Source organism: Agrilus planipennis, unplaced genomic scaffold, assembly GCF_000699045.2.
Source record: "Agrilus planipennis isolate EAB-ADULT unplaced genomic scaffold, Apla_2.0 scaffold130, whole genome shotgun sequence".
NCBI lineage: Eukaryota > Metazoa > Arthropoda > Insecta > Coleoptera > Buprestidae > Agrilus > Agrilus planipennis.
In genome coordinates, this window is record NW_020438925.1 from 409593 (window position 1) to 431860 (window position 22268).

General features: G+C 33.7%; 5 protein-coding genes across 7 annotated transcripts; all 5 read right to left on the reverse strand.

Annotated features, from left to right (window-relative positions):
* Positions 1–718: 718 nt before the first annotated feature.
* LOC108736527 (probable endopolygalacturonase B) lies at positions 719–2405 on the reverse strand. Its single transcript, XM_018468983.1, has 2 exons — positions 2321–2405; positions 719–2219 (listed from the first exon to the last, which is right to left on the reverse strand). Exon 2 carries the CDS (start codon positions 2204–2206, stop codon positions 1034–1036), a length of 1173 nt encoding a protein of 390 aa, XP_018324485.1. The 5' UTR covers positions 2207–2219; positions 2321–2405; the 3' UTR covers positions 719–1033.
* Positions 2406–6250: 3845 nt separating this feature from the next.
* On the reverse strand, positions 6251–7643 carry LOC108736525 (polygalacturonase-like). Its single transcript, XM_025974014.1, has 2 exons — positions 7535–7643; positions 6251–7472 (listed from the first exon to the last, which is right to left on the reverse strand). The coding sequence occupies exon 2, from the start codon at positions 7465–7467 to the stop codon at positions 6286–6288; it is 1182 nt and encodes a 393-aa protein (XP_025829799.1). The 5' UTR covers positions 7468–7472; positions 7535–7643; the 3' UTR covers positions 6251–6285.
* Positions 7644–10156: 2513 nt separating this feature from the next.
* On the reverse strand, positions 10157–12010 carry LOC108736529 (polygalacturonase-like). 2 transcript variants are annotated; one of them, XM_018468986.1, is made up of 2 exons: positions 11904–12010; positions 10157–11831 (listed from the first exon to the last, which is right to left on the reverse strand). In XM_018468986.1, the coding sequence occupies exon 2, from the start codon at positions 11816–11818 to the stop codon at positions 10646–10648; it is 1173 nt and encodes a 390-aa protein (XP_018324488.1). In that variant the 5' UTR covers positions 11819–11831; positions 11904–12010; the 3' UTR covers positions 10157–10645. The 2 variants fall into 2 exon arrangements, with proteins under 2 accessions (XP_018324488.1, XP_018324489.1); XM_018468987.1 differs by having other exon boundaries at positions 10157–11837.
* Positions 12011–12913: 903 nt separating this feature from the next.
* Positions 12914–14471, reverse strand: LOC108736530 (probable endopolygalacturonase B). Its single transcript, XM_018468988.1, has 2 exons — positions 14375–14471; positions 12914–14312 (listed from the first exon to the last, which is right to left on the reverse strand). The coding sequence occupies exon 2, from the start codon at positions 14297–14299 to the stop codon at positions 13127–13129; it is 1173 nt and encodes a 390-aa protein (XP_018324490.1). The 5' UTR covers positions 14300–14312; positions 14375–14471; the 3' UTR covers positions 12914–13126.
* A 2667-nt stretch (positions 14472–17138) lies between these two features.
* On the reverse strand, positions 17139–18798 carry LOC108736534 (probable endopolygalacturonase B). Of its 2 annotated transcripts, none has more exons than XM_018468996.1 (2): positions 18488–18798; positions 17139–18428 (listed from the first exon to the last, which is right to left on the reverse strand). In XM_018468996.1, exon 2 carries the CDS (start codon positions 18397–18399, stop codon positions 17275–17277), a length of 1125 nt encoding a protein of 374 aa, XP_018324498.1. In that variant the 5' UTR covers positions 18400–18428; positions 18488–18798; the 3' UTR covers positions 17139–17274. The 2 variants fall into 2 exon arrangements, with proteins under 2 accessions (XP_018324498.1, XP_018324497.1); XM_018468995.1 differs by having other exon boundaries at positions 17139–18412; positions 18488–18793.
* Positions 18799–22268: the final 3470 nt, after the last annotated feature.

Genomic DNA, 22268 nt, shown 5'->3' on the forward strand with positions numbered 1-22268 from the left:
AAGATAGAAGAGAATGAAAGATTATCTATGGGATATTACTGCCCCACAATTTGCCTAAGTGATTCAAGGAAGCCACAGAAAACTTGGGCCAGGCCAGACGGACCAGGAATCAAACCAGCGTCCTCGCGAATGCTAAGCAATAGTCTAAACCTCTAGGCCATGCCGCTCGGCCCTAATACTTTTGCGATTAGCAGTAATTACTTTCTAAATGCATTGGATCTTATAGTAATACAGCCAATTCTAAGTGGTTCACACGCAGTATCTTTAGAAACTAATTAAGTAGCAAATAGTTCGCTATTTCGTTTGCATAGTTATTTTGTGATAATATACGCTTACTTTGTTGAGCAATGTCGCTTGAACTTTGAACTAATTTCATTTCCGTGAGATCTTAAATGGTGCAAGAATTTTGTCATCGAAAATAATGAATAAATTATTCTGCTAAGTGCGCCTAGTATATTAACTGCAGTTATAGTCACGATTTAAACAGTTTAAAAAATATAATAGTTCAACGTATGCAATGTTTTTTATTAATTGACAACAGATGAATGGAGAAAGAAGTTAGATCAAATACTAATGAGAATAGTTCTCATATCTAGACTTTACCTAATCAATTCTCAATTTGCGGAATTACCAAGGTGAGAAAAAAGACGGAAATTTTGAACAGAGAAAAGTCTTGCTCTAAACCTAAATTTATTTAGGTGAAATATTAGTCAATAAATGCTTTTAAAAAACGCTTATTGTATTTTCAACTTATTTATCAACTATTGTGATTTCAGTTTTGACAATATTTATTATATTTATCAAACTACTTTGGCTATTGTTATACATAACAATGTTCTAATGTGTTTAAAATTTTGAGTAAAGGTTAACCTAAAGGTCATGTGGGAAGTACAGTGCACCACCGACAAAGATACCCACAGTCCAAATTTGGATAAGCTCAACAATAGTCAAAAATAATGAAAAAAAAGTATAGTACATTAATGTCTCGTTGAATAAAATAAATTATTTCCTAATATATATTTATACTTATGCATTATCGCAGAAAAATCAAAAATACTAGAGTACTTAATAAGAAAAACGAAACATATGGTGAATGAACACCGTTATGGTCTTCGCAGGAAAAGTTACTATCGCTAGGAATTCCTAAACACCGGACATCCCTTTTGAGTCCACCAACAATTCCAATATTTTCAACAGTCCAGTTTGAAGCTACTCCATCCGATAGCAAAATGTATACGTTGGTTCCCTTACTTTGAACTGTACCACGAATATTTCGGAATGTTAAATGGGATAACTCGAAACCACGCGTGGGCTGTCCAGTCGGTCCACCGTTGAGATAATCACCACGAATAAGAAAACCGTAATCGGTAATATTTTCAATGGTGATATCTTCATATGTAACATTTGTAACAATGCCTGTGGTGTTGTAATTGGTTTTTATACGAACTCCATTTTCAGAATTCACAATTGTGTTATTTTTTATGAGGATATTTTCAACGACATTATTCGTACGTCCTCCAACAGATCCGATTGATATTCCATGACCTCCATAACAGTAATTATTTGTGAACGCGTGACCACTTCCCGAATTTATGGCGAGACAATCGTCTTGATTGAAAACGACACTATTCGTAATTGTTACATTCTTTGAATTGGATGTGTCGAAGGCGTCAGTATTGTGACCTCCTTGTGTGTCTCCATCTAAATTGTTATATGTGATATCAGTTAGAATTACATTTTCGCTGTTGGTTATAGTAAAACAATGCTTTGGACTATTTTTTACATTCAACCCTTTGACAATAGAGTTTGTCAACCGAAACTGAATGAATTTTGGCTTATTTTTCCCACCATTACCACCGAGACCATCCCACCATCTGACTCCATCACCATCAAGTAAATGTCCCGGAGCTCCAACAACTGTGATATTGTTCCCTCGAATAGTTATTAGAAAGCCACTCATCTCCTTGTATCCAAATGTAATCATTCCCTGGAATGTTATAATCGTATTATCTTGAGCGTTTAAAGCAAGTGTTTCTCCAGCAGGAACATGAAGATTTACTATCGAGATTTCTTTGCAAGTGGTTAATATTGAACTTAGATTTTCCAGAGAATTACCAGTTAGCGTACATTCGGAGGTTGCACTCTCAGAAAAATTGTATGATTCTATTAGAAGAATGATGCTCAGAGTTAATAATGATAACCTCATGGTGGTCTAAATACTAGAATTTGAATTAAAAAATTTATTAATTAAATTCAATAAAGCAGCCTTTTAATTTTTAATAGGTTAAATTTGATAGGCAGATAAATTTTCAGTTCTTACCGTTGACGGACCAGCGGAGTATGAAACTGGCATAATTACAATACAAATTAGTGGGCTTTATTTTAAAAGTATGGATATATGATCAGATAAGATAAATTGGTCAATAAAATGATAAAATCTATAGTGCATAGATAATATAGTTTTAAAAAGGATATTAGAAGTGTTTTGTTGTAATTCATCAAATATGATATTCATTGATAAAAAAATGCGTTTCCGCAGTATATTACATTAATGATTTATTATGTATTTATAAATAATATGATACACAAATAACTTTATTTGTATAGAAAACAATATTGTATAACTTATTCCTAGGAATAAGACGTGCTTGCCGTGAAATCACGAGCAGTACTTCCTCAAAATGCTGGTTTTAACGGAGCGAATGAAACTCGATATAAAACATTACAACTATACAGACTTTATTTATAAATGAATTTTATTAACTATGAAATAATGGATTATAATTAAAGGCACAACGAAAAAAATATGAATTAAAAACGCAAGAGAACAAGAAAAAGGACAAAACGTAACTAACTCTAAATTATGTGACAAAATCAAAAATTGTTCTGGTGCCACCACCAATACATGGTATACAACAAGTGAATACGAGCTAGAAGTTGATAAGGGGAAAAACTTAACAAGGTGTGACTCTGCCTCGAGCTATGAAATTCCTGTAACCTGCATACGATTGAAGAACATCGATAATAAAATTAACAAAGGAGGTTGCCGTCGAAAACCTTCGCAGAACCTGACCATTGGGACCAAATGTTATTGTTGGAAAAAGAACATTCAAGAGATATTAGACCCTTGTATGCACTTAAAATTATGGAAATTTCTAATATAATAAAATAAAATAGGTTGAATAATTATAAGCAAATCTATCTGTAATGAACAAAAAAAATATTAAAACTAACTGATGCAAGGAGAACAATATTTTCCTGTTTTGTATCATTTGAGCAGAGGTTGTTTCCAATTATTTCATTATTTAGGGCTCATTCCATTAAAAATAATGTACTTAGAGGTGGTTGACCACGATATCAGCTTAAAATGGCTAACCGAGGCATAACTGAAAAAAATACGATAAAGTTAAAATAAATAATTTCAGAAAATATAGGGATACCGATGTTCCAACGAAGTCAAGGAAAGAAATGGAGAAAAATAATAGGAGATGATGGCTGACTGATCTGAAATGAAAATTTAAGGAAACACAATGCCACTAATGCAAGTTCGACCGGTCCCGCTTGCTGTACCATATTTTATATAAGTAATAAATATACAGGGTGTTTCACGGTAAGTACTCATTAGAATAGTTCGGAAACTACTTCGTTTCAAGTTTTGAAAAGGACAATAGCGTTATTGGGTATGCTCTCCTCAATTAAAATAACGGCATCTATGTAGCATTTCTGGTTATACCGACTTCGTTATTTTAAATGGAATATCCTGTGTATTATGACAGTTTTGAATCTACTTACGATTTTAGGTAGACTTTTATGATGCTTTTCTACTTTTAAAATTTGCCTTTTTCAGGATATTATTCCTTTTGAATTGTAATTATACTTTCTTTTACGATTTTTTCATACGTAGTAGGCAAATTCATTCCTCATGAAAGGTGAATTGTGTAAAAGCTGTTTATACCACATTTATTATAAAATACCTTTGGTTATCCAAGGTTTACGTTTTCTTTTTTTTTTACTTTTATTTTCACGTTACCTTTTTTGTTGAAGTCCTGACGTCTTCAATAAACAGAATTATTGCTAGCTCATAATCAACAATGGTATTTTAATATTTATGAATGTTAACGTGCCTAAATGCTTCTATTGGCTTGCCGTAATTTATTTTGTCATAATCAGTACAATTATTTCTATATTAAATCCAAAGAAAATGGAAAGGTGATCAGATGTTATTGCATGGAGGTTAACATAAGTTTTAACATTCAGCTAGATGAAAACCACCAATATTATTTTACCTTGTTATTGATCAAAAGATTGCAATGTACGAATAGTCACCAACATAATAGATATTTAGTAGTTCTCCTGATTCATTATCACTCTTCAACGATAAGATTAATACGTTATAATCTCTTATGATAAAGTAATTTTTAATTCTGTTACTATTAATTATTTTTTCATTTAAAAAAACTTTCAGATGGTAGAAATTCTAATTTCACTGTTTTTACCAAGAGTCACATCACATTTTGGTACCTTAAAGAAGTCATCTTCAAAAAACTTGATTGAGTGATCAACATCTCTATTAACATGCAAAACAATTGCAACTGCCATATATAAATTTTTAATCTGCCCAAGTTAGTATTTTTTTTCCTCCTTTAAACTAAAACCGACATAACTATTCTCGATCATTCATCATCAACAAAAGATTGATGTCTCTTATCACAATCTTAGTATCATATCGATATTGCATTAAATAGTTTTTACCTTTAAGTAGATAGGTATTTCGCAGAAAGGCTACGTTTAGCGTGTCAATTTATCAGCAAAAATTTGACTACAGAGGATTCAAATAATTGAATTGAAATCTTATTTTAACTAGGAAACAGTATTCGCACATAAGTAAATAATTCAGTCGCCAATAGGTGCTTCCAACGTAACAAATTTTGATATCACTATAAGGTGTCTCTAGTAACCTTTAATGTCACGTATCGATCTCCCCCTCATTGGAACTTTTGGTGATTCTTGTACTGTCCAGATTGTCATAAATCTATGATACGAAAACTTCCCACTCTATACTAAAGTTGACGTGTCCGACTGCCCGACCATTTTCGCATAACTCCTTTAGGAAGTAATGCCACACAATAATGCTGGCTGGCGGGCAGTCTTTCCGGACTACGCCGGAAGGTGGGGCTGAAGGCCTTCTTCAGCCTCTTTTTAGGAATCGTGGGAATGGGTGGGTGGTTGTTCGGGCGGAAACATGAGACGGGCGAAATAATGACAGAAGAGAATGAAAGATTATATGTGGAGTATTATTGCACCAGCATTTGGCTAATTGATCCAACAAAACCACAGAATAACTTGGATCAAGGCAGACGAATCCGGAAACGAACCGGCGTCTTCCCGAAGGCTAAGTTAAGGACTGAACCTCTAGGTCATGCTGCTCGGCCGTTGACACTACGTGTTCATCTATTTTGCAGAGATTCATATTCAAAAGCTTTCACGTAAATGAGTAAGGAGTAATCTGAAGCTTCATATTCAAAGTTAATGTGTGTTTCAAGCGATGCTGCATTTACACCTAATCTTTTAATATTAATATGTAAGACAACTGACTTAAATTGCTTTATAATTTCGTTTACAGTATCAGATGTATGGCCCTCAATTTAGTTATAACGGTCATTACAAGTATTTCAGGTAAGGAGTATATTATATCAAAATATAGAGGTGGTATATCACAATTTGATAGGTATTTGCTGCTACTGAAGTATTTTAAATTTTAGACAAGTCTCTTTAAGGTCCTACTAAGGTATTTCAAACTAATTTGCTTTTACACTTTGTAGGAGACTGAAATACATGCAGCAATTAAAATAGTAATGATTAAAAGAAAAACATAAATACCTTTATAGTACAAAATCTGATTTTGTTCGTTGGAAGAACAATAACAGATTATATGAAATCTAGTTTTCTACTCTTTACTGAAAATAGTAGACAAAATAACTGAGAAACTTTAATATTAGACGTAAAACAGAGGATTCTTAGGACAAATCCATACTTCATTGCGTAGACGTAAAACAAATGAAATTTTTCGACATATAAGGAAAAACACTATCGCAAAACAATTAAAAGTAATAATGTACTTAATAAGAAAATTGAGACATATTGGGAAGGACCACCGTTATGGTCTTTGCAGGAAAGTTTGCAAACATTAGTATTAGACGTAAAACAGCAGATTTTTAGGACAAATTCAGACTTCATTGAGTAGACGCAAAACAAATGAAATTTTTTGATATACAAAAAAAAACACTATCGCAAAACAATTAAAAATATTAAAGTACTTAACAAGAATAATGAGAGATATTGCGAAGGACCACCGTTATGATCTTTGCAGGAAAGGCCGCAGTCGCTAGGAATTCCTAAACACTGAACATCCTTTTTGAGTCCACCAACAATTTTAATATCTTCAGCTGTCCAGTTTGAAGCTACCCCATTGGATAGCAAAACATATACGTTAGTTCCCCCACTTTGGACTGTGCCATGAATATTTCGGAAGTTTAAATGAGACAGCTCGAAACCACGTGTGGGATTTCCAGTCGGTCCACTGTTCAAATAATCTCCACGAATAAGAAAACCGTAATCGGTAATATTTTCAATAGTGATATCATCAAAAGTAACATTTGTAACAATGCCCGTGGTGTTGTAATTGGTTTTTATACGAATTCCATTTTCAGAATTCACAACAGTGTTGTTTTTTATAAAGATATTTTTGACGACATTGTTATCACGTCCTCCGACAGATCCAATCGATATTCCATGACCTCCATAACAGAAATTATTTGTAATAACATGCCCACTTCCTGACATTATGGCAATACAGTCGTCCTGATTAAATACGATGCAATTCGTAATTGTTATGTTCTTTGAATTGGATATGCCGAAAGCGTCAGTATTGTGACCTCCTTGTGTGTCGCCATCTAAATTGTTATATGTAATATCAGTTAGGATCACATCTTCGCTGTAGTATATTCTAAAACAATGTTTTGGGGTATTTTTTACATTTAATCCTATGAGCAAAGAGTTTTTGAGCCGGAGCTGTACGAAGTATGGCTTTCTCTTTCCACCATTTCCACCGAGACCGTCCCACCATCTGGCTCCACCACCATCAAGTAAATGTCCCGGAGCTCCAACAACTGTGATATTATTTCCCCGAATAGTCATCAGAAAACCAGTCCTTTCATTGTATCCGAAGGTAATATTTCCCTCGAATGTTATAATCGAATCATTTTGGGCATGCAAAGCGAGCGTTTCGTTTGCAGGAACTTGAAGATTTGCTATTGAGATTTCTTTGCAAGTTGTTAATATTGAAGATAAATTTTCCAGAGAATTGCCAGTTAGCGTACATTCGGCGGTTGCACTCTCAGAAAAATTGTACGGTTGTGTTAGAAAAATTACGTTCAAAGTTAATAAAAATGACCTCACGGTGACCATTATCACTGAAATTTAAATATAGTACATAATTAATTTGGTGTCAATAAAGTATTCTAGTAGAACATACCGTTGGTCGACCAGCGAAATAGGAAAACAGCATCACTTATACGAATTGGTGCGTTTTATATTAAAAATAGCACCAACAGGTAAAATGTTCATGTAAGACTGATTTATTAATAAATTGATAACAGCGAAAGTATTGTGATATTTAAAGCGATTTTATCATTTATTTTGCAATACTTACTTATTTTTTTATGTTTAACAATTATAATAGGATTAGTATTGAGGATATGAGATGTATATCGTTACAATCAAATGCTACGTTCGGCATTCACTGATAAAGAACAGCATTTGAATATTACATAACCTACATTAATGGCTCATTATGTAAATAATTCCTTCTATACGTAAAATTCAAATATTGTAAAACCTATTCCTTGGGATAAGGGAGAACACTAAAAAGATATTTTTCTATATTGTAGCATTTGGCTACGGGTTATTTCCAATCCTTTGATTATACAGGACTGTCTATTTTTGTCGTTTCGTGTGAGGTTGTTAGTCCTTCGTTGAGCGCCTCTCCTAGGTGGTGGATAGCGGAACGTCCCTTAGATATAGTTGATACTGGAAAAATAATATACCCGGGGTGAATCAAAACAAAGCATCGTGGTGTCTGGCTCTGAGAGAGCGGCTATGGTCAGCGTCTGATGACGGCTGAACATTAAACTCACTAATTCGCTTAGTAAGTGTGGCGTTTTATTTGTCGACAACCCCCCCGCGGGAATAAAAAGGGGAACATATATTAGAACTTGCAAAACCAAAAGCCTAATTCACATATGAATGCTTTACGGAACTAGAGAATGATATGGTAAATAACAAATAGGACATCATCATCATTATAAGGTCGTCAGTCCTAAGACTGGTTGGACACGTACCTCCACTCTTTCCTACCCTGAGCTAAACTTCGCATTTCCCTAAAACTAGAACAACCCACATCCTTAACTATTTACGAACAGTAATCTAATCTAAGTTTACCTCTACCCCTCCTAACTCCTGTTTCTGCCTCTTACTAGACCTTCATGTCTGAGAAGGTTTCAGAGTCCTATGTTCTTTTATAGGATATACATACTTACTAAAAATAAGTAGATTCAAGAAACGTACTGAAAGTTTACAAACATTAAGTCCAGTTATTTTTACCATTATAAAAAAGAATGAAGATTAGTCGTATAGTGGAGTTTGTTTTTTCCTATGCAAAAGAATTTCAAATAGTATTAACTACTTTAAAAGCATATCGACCAGAGTAACGTACCTCTCTTTAAAAATAAACCTACACTGCTGGTACAAAATTATACAAATTTACGGTCCAATATCAGGCGCTATTGAGCAAAAGTCAAAAAGTTTTATAAGCCATAAATGCAATGTTTGAAAGTGAACAAAGAGGACAAGCTAAGTTTAAATACGAAAATGCTATTAGAAGAAAGAAGGAACATGTACCTACTGAGGGAAATAAACAAAACGATATCGAAAACCATAAGAAGGAATTTAAGGAATTTCAAAATGGAGAAAATGTGACAGACCATCGATGAAAATAATTGTCTAATAAAAATTAGCTACAATAATTACAAATTAAACCTGATCTGATCTGGAAAATAATAACAAATAGTGTAATCTGTTTTTCTTCTGTTTATTGAAAATCGTAGACGAAAACTCACTTATAAGTTTACTAATGTCGAGCGTAAAACAGGAGTTTCTTAGGACAAATTTAGACTATTGAGTAGACGTTTACAAGAAGACATGGGTAGTTAATTTACTTAATTAAATTATATTAGAGTTTATATAATGGAGCTCATTAGCATAATAGAAAACGCACTACCGCAAAACATTTAAAAATATTCAACATTGAAGTTTGTTTTTATCCCTAACAATATTTTACTACGATTAGGGTAGTTTTGCTTAATGTAGATTGTGTTGATTTTGAAATGGAATGATAGTCTTTTTTTATGGTATATACATTTAATAACGTATTTACACTATACACAAACTGACTTAACTTAATTGAGATGGTTAACTATAGTATTACTGTTATTGATAACTGAAAATAAGGAAATTGAGATTGACAAAAGTTCGACAGATAAAGATAACTCGAAGATGGTTTGAACGATATTGATGCTGATTCAATATAAAAAACAAAAAAAACTTTTGGGTGTTTCATTCCCACCAGCCAGTAATGCTGGTGGGCGGTCATTCCCTCCGGACTACGCCGGAAGGTAGGGCGGAAGGCCCTCTTCAGCCTGCTTTCAGGAATCGTGGAAATGGGTGGGTGGTGGTTCGGGTGAGAAAGATAAGACGAACAAAAATTAAGACAGAAGAGAATGACAGATTATCTGTGGAATATTACTGCCTCAGCATTTGCCTAAGTGATTTAAGGAAACCACAGTAAAACTGACCAAAGCTGACGGATACGGAATCGAACCGGCGTTCTCTTGAATGTAAGCAACGTCCTGAACCACTAGGCCATGCCGCCGGATGTTTGACACTGCGTGTTAATCTATTTTACAGAGATTTGGATTCAAAAGCTTTCACGTATTTCAGTAGGGAGTTACCTGAAGCTTCATATTTAATGTTAATGTTTGTTTAATGCGTTGCTGCAATTACACCTAGCATTTTAATATTCATATGTAAGACAACTGAGTTAAATTGCCTTAATATTTCGTTTATTGTATCAGATGTATATCGCTCAAGTGAATTGTAATAGTCGTTATAAGTATTTCAGGTAAGGAGTACATTATATCAAAATGGAGCTAGTGTATCACCATCTAATGGATATTTGCTGCTACTGAAGTATCTCAAGTGTTAGACAAGTCCCTTTACGGTCTTATTAAGGTATTTCAAATTAATTTACATTTCCATTCTGTAGGAGAATGAAATACATAAAGCAATTAAAACAGTAACGATTAAAAAAAAGCATAAATACATTTACAGTACAAAATCTGATTTTGTTCGTTGGAAGAACAATAACAGACGAAGTGAAATCTAGTTTTCTACTCTTTACTGAAAATAGTAGACAAAATAACTGACAAACATTAGTATTAGACGTAAAACAGCAGATTTTTAGGACAAATTCAGACTTCATTGAGTAGACGCAAAACAAATGAAATTTTTTGATATACAAGAAAAACCACTATCGCAAAACAATTAAAAATTTTAAAGTACTTAACAAGAATAATGAGAGATATTGCGAAGTACCACCGTTATGGTCTTTGCAGGAAAGATTACAATCGCTAGGAATTCCTAAACACTGAACATCTTTTTTGAGTCCACCAACAATTTTAATATTTTCCACTGTCCAGTTTGAAGCTACCCCATTGGATAGCAAAACGTATACATTAGTTCCCCCACTTTGAACTGTACCACGAATATTTCGGAAGGTTAAATGGGATAACTCGAAACCACGCGTGGGCTCTCCAGTCGGTCCACCGTTCAAATAATCCCCACGAATAAGGAAACCGTAATCGGTAATATTTTCAATGGTGATATCTTCATAAGTAACATTTGTAACAATGCCCGTGGTGTTGTAGTTGGTTTTTATACGAATTCCATTTTCAGAATTCACAACTGTGTTGTTTTTAATAAAGATATTTTCGACGACATTGTTATCACGTCCTCCGACAGATCCAATTGATATTCCATGACCTCCATAACAGAAATTATTTGTAAAAACATGCCCACTTCCCGAAATTATGGCGAAGCAGTCGTCCTGATTAAATACGATGCAATTTGTAATTGTTACGTTCTTTGAATTGGATATGCCGAAACCATCCGTATTGTGACCTCCTTGTGTGTCGCCATCTATATTGTCGTATGTGATATCAGTTAAGATTACATGTTCGCTGTAGTTTATTCTAAAACAATGTTTGGGGCTATTTTTTACATTTAACCCTTTGACCAAAGAGTTTTTGAGCCGGAGTTGAATGAAGTTTGGCTTTCTCTTTCCACCATTTCCACCGAGACCATCCCACCATCTGGCTCCACCACCATCAAGTAAATGTCCCGGAGCTCCAACAATTGTGATATTATTTCCCCGAATAGTCATCAGAAAACCAGTCCTTTCATTGTATCCAAATGTAATATTTCCCTCGAATGTTATAATCGAATCATTCTGAGCGTGTAAAGCGAGCGTTTCGTTTGCAGGAACTTGAAGATTTGCTATCGAGATTTCTTTACAAGTAGTCAGTATTGAAGTTAGGTTTTCCAGAGAATTACCAGTTAGCGTACATTCGGAGGTTGCACCCTCAGAAAAATTGTACGGTTGTATTAGAAAAATGACGTTCAAGGTTAATAAAAATGACTTCATGGTGACCTTATCACTGAAATTTTAATATAGTACATACGTTTTACGTATTAATTTGGTGTCAATAAATCATTTTATTGAAACTTACTGTCAGCCGACCAGCAAAAGTGGAAAAACAGCATCACTTATACGAATTAGTGGGTTTTATATTAAAAATGGCACCAACAGGTTAAATGTTCAAGTAAGACTGATTTATTATTAAATTGATAACGGCGAAAGTATTGTGATATTTAAAGTGATTTTATCATTTGTTTTGCAATACTTACTTATTTTTTTATGTTTAACGATTATAATGGGATCAATATTGAGGATATCAGATGTATACTATTACAATAAAATACAACATTCGACATTCACTGATAAAAAAATGCATTTGAATATTATATAACCTACATAAACGACTCATTATGTAAATAATTCTCTCTATACGTAAAATTCAAATATTGTAAAAAAAATGCAAATACTAACTACTTTAAAAGCATATCAACCAGAGTCCCATACCTTTTCTTAAAAATAAACGCAAACTGTGACTAGAAAATTATACAAATTTAGGTTCCAACATCATACGATATAAATCGAAAAGTTTTATAAGCAAAAAATGCAATGTTTGAAAATCGACAAAAAGAAGCTGTTAGCAGAAAAGTGGAACATGAGCCCACTGACGGAAATAAACAAAACAATTTCAAAGAACGGAATTAAGAAATTTCAAAATGAGGAAAATGTAACAGACCATCGATGAAAATATATGTCTAAAAGTCCTAAGAAGAATACTGAATAACAGCCTTTACCTATTTTTTCCCTTACATGCTAGTATTTTTGTTTTACTTTTATTTATTTTCATACAATACTGTTTCGCAGATATTACCAATTTTTAAATACAAAACTAAGAATGTCCTTGCCTACACGTAAATTGAAATACGAAGCGCACAACCCTGTACAACATTGTAACGCTCTTACGATTCACGTCGTACATTTAGCAAGGTATTTGATAGTTATTACTACTATCTCTTGTTTTCACATACAGATATATAAGAATTAGGTACAATAATTACAAATTTAACCTGATCATGATCATTGAAAAAATAGTAACACGTGGTGTGATCTGTTTTACTTTTGTTTATTGAAAATCGTAGACGAATACACACATGCAAGTTGACTAATGTTAAGCGTAAAACAGGAGTTTCTTAGGACAAACTCAGGCTATTGAGTAGACGTTTAACAGACAATTTGGGTAATGACATTACTTTAGTATTATTAATTAATTAATTAAAAATTTATAGATAGAAGCTTTTTGGCATTATACAAGAAGAATTATAGCAGAATATTTAAAAACATTAAACTACTTAATAAGAAAAATGAGACATAGTGTGAAGGAACGCCGTTATGGTCTTCGCAGGAGAGACTGCAATCACTAGGAATTCCCAAACACCGGACATCTTTCTTTTGTCCACCAACAATTCTAATATTTTCAACTGTCCAATTAGAAGCTACCCCATCGGATAGCAAAACGTACACGTTAGTTCCCCGACTTTGAACTGTACCATGAATATTTCGGAATGTCAAGTGAGATAACTCAAAACCAGGTGTGGGTTCGCCAGTAGGTCCACCGTTCAGATAATCACCTCGAATAAGAAAGCCGTAATCTGTAATATTTTCAATGGTGATATCTTCGTAAGTAACATTTCTAACAATGCCTGTGGTGTTGTGATTAGTTTTTATACGAATTCCATTTTCAGAATTCACAACTGTGTTGTTTTTTATAAAGATATTTTCGACCAAATTGTCATCACGTCCTCCAACAGATCCAATTGATATTCCGTGACCTCCATAACAGAAATTATTTGTAAAAGCATGTCCACTTCCCGAATTTATAGCAAAACAATCGTCTTGATTATAGACGGTGCTATTCGTAATTGTTACATTCTTTGAATATCCTATGCCAAAAGCATCCGTGTTATGGCCTCCTTGTGTGTCGCCATCTAAATTGTCAAACGTGATATCAGTTAAAATCACATTTTCACTATACATTATTCTTAAGCAATGCTGCGGGCTATTTTTCACATTTAATCCTTTCACCAACGAGTTTTTAAGCCGAAACTGAATGAACATTGGTTTACTTTTTCCACCATTTCCACCAAGACCATCCCACCATCTGGCTCCACCACCATCAATTAAATGTCCCGGAGCTCCAACAACTGTGATATTATTTCCTCGAATAATTATTAGATAACCAAACATTTCTTTGTATCCGAATGTAATGTTTCCCTCGAATGTTATAATGGAATCATTTTGAGCGTGTAAAGCGAGCGTTTCGCCAGCAGGAACTTGAAGATTTGCTATCGAGATCTCTTTGCATGTGGTCAGTACTGAAGTTACATTTTCCAGAGAATTGCCAGTTAGCGTACATTCAGGGGTTGCACTCTCAGATAAATTGTACGATTGTGTTAGAAAAATGATGCTTAGTGTTAGTAAAAATGACCTCATGGTGGCCCGATATCTGAAATTTGAATATAGTGATTATGTTAATTAATTTGGTGTCAATAGAGCATTCGTTCTTACCGTTTGCGGGCAACCGATTTGGAAAACTTGCGTCACTATTAGAAATAGTATCAACAGGCTAAATGATCACACGAGACTGATTTATTAAAAAATTAATTACATCGAAAATATTGTGATATATAAGGTAATTTTATCATTAATTTTACAATATTTACTCATTTTTTTTTATATTTAATTATTACAATAAGATTATCATTGAGCATATCAGATGTGTATTGTTACAATCTTATGTGACGTTCGTTATTTGCTGATAAAAAAGTATTTGAATGTTGTATTACCTACATTATTAAGCCATTATGTAAATAATTTCCCCTATGTACATATAATCGAAAAGCTGATTATTAATAAGATGAAAATTAATGTATATAAAAATCAGATATTGAAAAACTTGTTCCTTGGGATAGAGTAATAAAGAAGAAGACTATAAGGAACATTTCTGTGTATTTTTACATTTGGCCAGCGATTCTTTTGTCGTTCTCTAATCTATAACATTCTCGCCAAACATAAAAGTGCGTTCCATGTTATCTTATTATAAATACTTTAATTGATTGATAAGTAATCAGTAAATAATAATGTTTTAGTGTAGGTTTGGTTGTGTATTCGGCAATGTCACACGATCAGTTAGCTGTGGAGTACGCGGCCGAAAATTGCACTTATCAGGTAAAGAATGCAGGGAAACGTCAAAAGATTCGCAAAACAATATAATGGCGACCGATTAAACTTTAATAGGATTAGTATTTTAGAAAATTTCATCCGATTTTATTGAACGGTTTAAAAACTTTTAGCAAATAAAAACTCTGAAGAAGGTGTTTAAACCTGGTGAACTTAAACGGTGTGGTTCTCTTTTTCCTTACATTTTTCATTTCTCATATACAGAAATAGGTAAAAATGTATTTCACTGTCAAGTATGCGTCAAGACATCAATATTGAATTCATAACGCTGGCAGCGCTTTCTATTATTTTATGAAATTATTTTCGACGGTTTTCACACGTTATTACATATGAAGGTTGGGCTCCATATCTACAGTCTTCTATACTAGATTTAGGAGCAATAATCCGAAGCGGATAGGTTTAAATAATATCTATTATCACTAATAAAGGATATAAAACGTAATCGTCCTCTGAGTGACGAGTGACTGCTTATCAAATTCGGTATTATTAACACCATGAACCTTTTGGTACCTACGTTTTGGTACCTACGTTGGTTTCACCACCAAGAAATTCTTTGATTAATTTTGGTAACATATGGCGAGCTCTGCATCGATCAGTTCAGCAAGCAGATATCCATCTACGTAATCTGACTTTGTTGAACATATTGAGTTCCATTAAATATAGGATTGTACTACAGATACCGTTTACCTCGTCGTTTATTGTATTTCATAAATAATTTCAAATAATCTGCAAAAGCTAAAAGAACCACGATGGTCATGTTTGCTACCGGATTGATACAAATTATGAACAATAAGGATTCAAGATTAGGTTCTTGGGGAACTCTTGTAGTAGACCGAAAGATAAATCCTAATATCTATTGAAGAAGACGTAAATTAACTTGTTCATTAGGTACGATATTAGCACTTTAAGTATAGATAAGTAGGACGGTATAACAAAGATAAAGAGTCTTAAAATTAGAAGAATAATATCTACTACGAAAAGATTTTAGAAAATTATCTGATGTTTAAAAACTTCAAACACGAATAATTTATCCTCTTTTGATCCATTTGAATATTTTCTATTGCTTTATTGGATTTTTTTAATACGTTCGAATTTTTATCTAAAATAGGTAGTTTTACTAATTTTGAAAAAAAGTGTGCTATGAACAATTGACTATTATCTTTCGTTAATATATGCTACAAAAATGATTGAAGACGAAGCTTATACTTCCATAGAGTCCTCCGTTCTCCAATTCCTTCTAATATACCTCTTCTTTTTTAACCTTTTCTATTCACGATATCCTCATCATTCACCTGTAACACCACATTTCGAACGCTTCTAACCTTTTCTTTTCCACCGCGCCCAACGTCCATGTTTCGCACCCGTTCGCAAGCATAGAAGTGACTTCTGTTTATTGAAGACGAATTCCACTAACCGCAGTTAGTAAATTGGTAGTTATCTTCGTTTCTTATTTAAGATTGCATCGATTACTTTTGTATTAAGGCTATTGTTTTAATTGTATTAAAAGTTTAAATTTGAAAATGGTACTGAAAGTAATCTGTGAATCACAAAAAAAGGCACAAAGTTTTATGTTATTTGGATGGGTGAAGGTAGCCGGAATTATCGTATCAATAAAGGTAGATTTCCTAAAGATATTAAATTCAAGTTTATTATGTTGACCTTGAGTAATCTCTAAATCTACGAAATTTAATTTTTTATTACTCTCTTTTCCGATGGTGAATTGTGTTGGTTTATAAATAGCTATATTGGGATATTTAGCAAATTGTCTGATTGTCGGAATCATTTAAAGATCCGTTTTATTATTGATTTTGAAGTATAAAGTATGATATTTTCCAAGAAATCCGTATAAATATTTTCAAGTAGAAGTGATAAAGAAGAGCCCATAAGGAGGTAACCTTTTAATTTATAAAATTTGTTATTGAAAGTAGAATGGTTCTATTTAATACAAGTATCAAATAGCAGTTTCAAGTATGAAATGAGTTCGCTGTTATCGTCGTTACACAAATTAATTCTATTATGTACTATATCTGTTAAATCTTTTAAGGGTAAACATCTAAACAGGTTACACACATCAAATTAAACAAGTTATGAATTGTGAGATAAAGGTATTTTTCTTCTCGTTGCTGAAAATCGGGATCAAAAGCAAAGTTAGACATATATCTATGTATACATACAAGTAAAAGCACTATCTCAGAACAACTAAAAATATTAATACTTAATAAGAAAAATTAAAGATATTGTTTAGTGCCACCGTTTTGTTCTTCGCAGGAAAAGTTGCTATCGCTAGGAATTCCTGAACACCGAACACGTCTTTGTCCACCAACAATTTTAATATTTTCAACTGTCCAATTTGAAGCAACTCCATCAGCAAGAAAAATGTACACGTTAGTTCCTCCACTTTGGACTGTACCATGAATATTTCGGAAAGTTAAATGGGATAACTCGAATCCAGGTGAGGGTTTTCCAGCCGATCCACCGTTCCGATAATCACCACGAACAAGAAAACCATACGTGGTAATATTTTCAATAGTGATATCTTCAAAAGTAATGTTTCTTACAATGCCTGTGGTATTGTAATTCGTTTTTATACGAATTCCATTTTCAGAATTCACAACTGTGTTGTTTTTTATAAGAATATTTTCAACCACATTATTTTCACGTCCTCCTACAGATCCAATTGATATTCCATGACCTCCGTAGCAGAAATTATTTGTAAAGACGTGGCCACTTCCAGAATTTATGCCGAAACAATCGTCTTGATTATAGACGGTGCTATTCGTAATTGTTACATTCTTTGAATAGCCTGTGCCGAATGCGTCCGTATTATGACCTCCTTGTGTGTCGCCATCCAAACAGTCAAATGTGATGTCAGTTAGGATCACATTTTCACTCTCAAATATTGAAAAACAATGCTGCGGGCTATTTTTTACGTTCAACCCTTTGACCAATGAGTTTTTAAGCTGAAACTGAATGAACCTAGGCTTTTTTCTCCCACCATTACTACCGAAAGTATCCCACCATCTGGCTCCATCACCATCAATTAAATGTCCCGGAGCTCCAATAACTGTGATATTATTCCCGTGAATGATTACTAGAAAATTAGTCATTTCTTTATATCCGAATGTAATACATCCCTCAAAAGTTATGATTGAATCATTTTGAGCGTATAAAGCGAGCGTTTCTCCAGCGGGTACTTGAAGATTTGCTATCGATATCTCTTGGCATGTGGTCAATATTGAAGTTAGATTTTCCAGAGAATTACCAGTTAGCGTACATTCGGAGGTTGCACTCTCAGATAAATTGTACGACTGTGTCAGAAGGATGATGCTCAATCTTAATAAAAATGACCTCATGGTGGCCTGACCACTGAAATTTGAATATACTGTGTACTTTAATTAAATCTTTTAGGAGGTTGTATGATAATTATTATTCAGTTCTTACCGTTGGTGGAATATCGATGTGGGTAAATAAAGTCAAATTGGGTAGTTTTGCATTAGAAATAGCATCCACAAGTTAAATGATCGAAGGATACTGATTTATTTAGTATTTTTCGTATTATAAACATCGAAAATATTGTGATATCTAAAGTTATTTTATCGTTTATTTTGCAATATGTACTCATCTTTTTTTGTTAAGCCATTGTAATGGAATTATCATTGAGGACATCAGAGGTGTATTGTTTCAAACAAATTTGGCGTTCGACATTTACTGATAAAAGAAGCATGCGAATATTGCATCACCTATATTAATAAATCATATATAAAGAATTTTCTCTTTATATAAAAATTACATAGTGTAAAAGTGATTCTTTGAGTGTATGTTTGAATAAGTACTTGATATTGACTATCTTTTAGAAAAGTGACTTTTGGTTTGTGAAAAAAGGAAAAAATGGAAAGGATAGTAAATACCGTGCTTTAAAGTGGAATTTGTAAATCGTAGGGAATGGTCCAACCGATAGATTATCGGTGAAATGGGAATAGCAGGACCACTTTTAGGAATGCCCAACAAAATAAATTGATAGATAATACAATAGATTTTTTGATGTTAATTTAAGAAAAGCACGTCATGAATACATTATCTTAGCCTAACTGTAAAAGATTAAAAATCATGTAATATATTCCAACAAAAAGGCGATTTAGAAACTACAATTTGTACGTATTAACCGACGATACTCGGCGCTTTTGCTCACGCTTTTCATACCGATAACGTAGCTCTTAATATTTTGCTTATCTGTGTATTTTTAAGGTAGCATAAATACTATGTTTTAATTATGTCGTGCTAACGTGCATATTGCTGTCTTTTTTTCGATTTCGCGTAAGGCTAATATCTTTGTATTTCCCTACCTAGACGCCACTGATGAGAAAGAAGATTGTCGTCTTGGATGATGACAATGGAACCAATATTGATTGGATTTTCGCTCTTTTTCGATTTCTATCTGACTGTTAAGCAAGATATTCCTTCTGCCAACAAACCTAAAACTTTTGCTTCATTTTTTGTATTAGTTACCGAAAGAAGAGATAATTGTCAGGGTTTTCTAGGTACAATAGGTACCTACATGACATAATCTACAGCTGTTGGATTGAGGCGACCGAAATAAATAGATAAATTTTCCAATAATGTGACAAACTTAGGATACCTAGGAAGTCAGGTAAGTGAGGATGGAAGGAGTAGTAGGGATATAAAGCAGAGGATAGCGCAGGGCCGTGTCGCCTTTAATAAAAAGAAGTCACTTCTATGCTCGCGAACGGTTAATTTAGAAATTCGAAAAAGGTTGTTAAAGGTGTATGTTTGGAGCACGGCGTTGTACGGGTGTGAAACATGGACAGTGGGAGCGGCGGAAAAGAAAAGGTTAGAAGCGTTCGAAATGTGGTGTTATAGGCGGATGATGAGGATATCGTGGGTAGAAAAGGTTAGAAATGAAGAGGTATTGGAAAGAATAGGAGAACAGAGGACTCTATGGAAGTCAATAAAAAATAGGCGAGATAGGTTGGTAGGACACCTTCTCAGGCATGAAGGTCTAGTCAGAGACATATTAGAGGCAGAAACAGGAATTAGGAGGGGTAGAGGTAGACCTAGATTAGATTACTGTTCGCAAATAGTTAAGGATGTGGGCTGTTCTAGTTTTAAGGAAATGCGAAGTTTAGCTCAGGATAGGAAAGAGTGGAGGTACATGTCCAACCAGTCTTAGGACTGATGACCTTATGATGATGATGATGATGTGACGAACTTGATTAGTTCTCTCAATCAACCAATAAAACCAAGCCAAGTGGGAGTCGGACTCCTGTTATGCCTGTTAAATTTTTAGTATTTGTTGTTATAGCGGCAACAGAAATACATCTGTAAAAATTTCAACTGTCAAAGTATCACGTTTCATGGGATACCGCCTGGTAACAGACGGACGGACGGACGGACGGACAGCGGTGTCTTAGTAATAAGGTGCCGTTTTATCCTTTGGGTACAGATCCCTAAAAACTGCTGTAATAGTTTTAATATAACTAAAGTATGATTCACGAAGTTCACGTATACTTACAGGTCTTTTATTTCTGTCAGATTTTTGAATAGCAGGTCAAGGGCAATTTGGGGACCTCTTCACTATTAGAATTTTTGGTTGTGTTGTCCACTACCGTTCTTTTCCGGGGATCCGAATTGGTCCGTATATGTATGTGCAGGTGTTATACTACCAGACAGTAAATTGGCTGTATTTTCGTAGGTTCGAATATCTTTCCGTTGTGATCCAGTGCAACACAATTCTTATAAATTTACTAAAAGTTTGGCTGTAGATAATTTTAACTTTGGAATTGTTTGAACATTTTTTAAATGGGTAACCTTAAAAATTGCACAAATAAGACTGATTTAGACTTAATACAGGCATCGTATGCTCTCTGACTTGCGTCACAGAATCCGTGTAGATGAATAATAACCAGATCCATGACTACAGTTTACCTATCGAATAATATACAATTGACCAAATGAAGTTGATTGACAGACATTATCCATCTAGAAGACATTTGAAGTGGCAACGATTCATTCTAATTTAAACGAAGTTTCTAAATTTATTAATCGATTAATTTCAAAGGAACGGTGTGAAAAAATCATACGAGTCGAAATTTCAGAAAAAAATATATATTTAGTGACAACAGACGGAATAAAAATTGGTCTAACAGTATAAATGATTTTGTCTTCAGTAGAGTTTCAATATAAACCCAATTTTAATCTTGTATTGGTTTTATCATTTAATTGCTTGTTGATGCTACAATCAGAAGGGTCTTCCAGAAATACTAATGACTTCTTCGCATGATTGCATGTACTCTTCCATTGTTCGAGCACAATCCCAAAAAATCATCTACATATAGAGCCTTCTTCCAATCAACTGCACCCCTTGGAAACTTGTTCTGTTTATCGTTCACTAAAAAAGAAACTGAACCAAGCTCGCATGTGAATGATATAGAATCATATTCTTGTCTTCATATATAGCTGAGGTAGTCTTGATGCTCCCATCGATATTGCAAGTTACATTATTCTTGTAGTGATTTTCTGTTACTGTTTTTTGTTGGACAACGGCGTCCTCTTCAACTTCCCAGAATCTATTGATATCGTTGTTGTTGTTGTTGGTGAAATTGCAAAATGAATGACGTTTTATCGGCACCTGCTTCACTACCATCAATTATCCAGCCTAATTAAGTTTTTTTAAGGCATACATCAGGATGACCTAGATTAGATAATTTAGATAGTCCAACACACAACAATCACAGAGAAACACGTGTTCCTGTTAATAATTGAACAGATGCTGACATAAAATTCCGTGTCGGCTAATTTACTATTTTTGGGAAGTTGTAATTATTTGTTATTATGTTATTATTTATTTGCGGAACTATAAGGAAATTGATAGTTTTTTTACAACCATTGGTACTAGATGCAATGGTCGCTGTTAACCACTTGTTACAGATAAATCATTTAAAGCACCAATTAGAACACAGGCAGCAGGGTTCTATGTGAAAAATGAGTCTTGTTGTCATAACCTCAGTGATAAAATTTTTGTTTGTTTTCTTAAATAAATCGATTACTGCCGTAGGAATGATATCATTGGTAGAAGTTTCGGTCCAAACAGACCTGACCTACAGTCAACGAATGAATTACCCCTACCTACGCAATTGTGCCGTAATTCTGTGTTTTTGTTATTTGGATACGTTCCTTTATAGGCGATTTTATAAATTTTTGATTT

Excerpts from the sequence above, each read along its gene's own strand:
- LOC108736529 (XM_018468986.1), bottom strand. The coding sequence starts at position 11,818 with ATGAAGTCATTTTTATTAACCTTGAACGTCATTTTTCTAATACAACCG.
- LOC108736534 (XM_018468996.1), bottom strand. The coding sequence starts at position 18,399 with ATGAGGTCATTTTTATTAAGATTGAGCATCATCCTTCTGACACAGTCG.
- LOC108736527 (XM_018468983.1), bottom strand. The coding sequence starts at position 2,206 with ATGAGGTTATCATTATTAACTCTGAGCATCATTCTTCTAATAGAATCA.
- LOC108736530 (XM_018468988.1), bottom strand. The coding sequence starts at position 14,299 with ATGAGGTCATTTTTACTAACACTAAGCATCATTTTTCTAACACAATCG.
- LOC108736525 (XM_025974014.1), bottom strand. The coding sequence starts at position 7,467 with ATGGTCACCGTGAGGTCATTTTTATTAACTTTGAACGTAATTTTTCTA.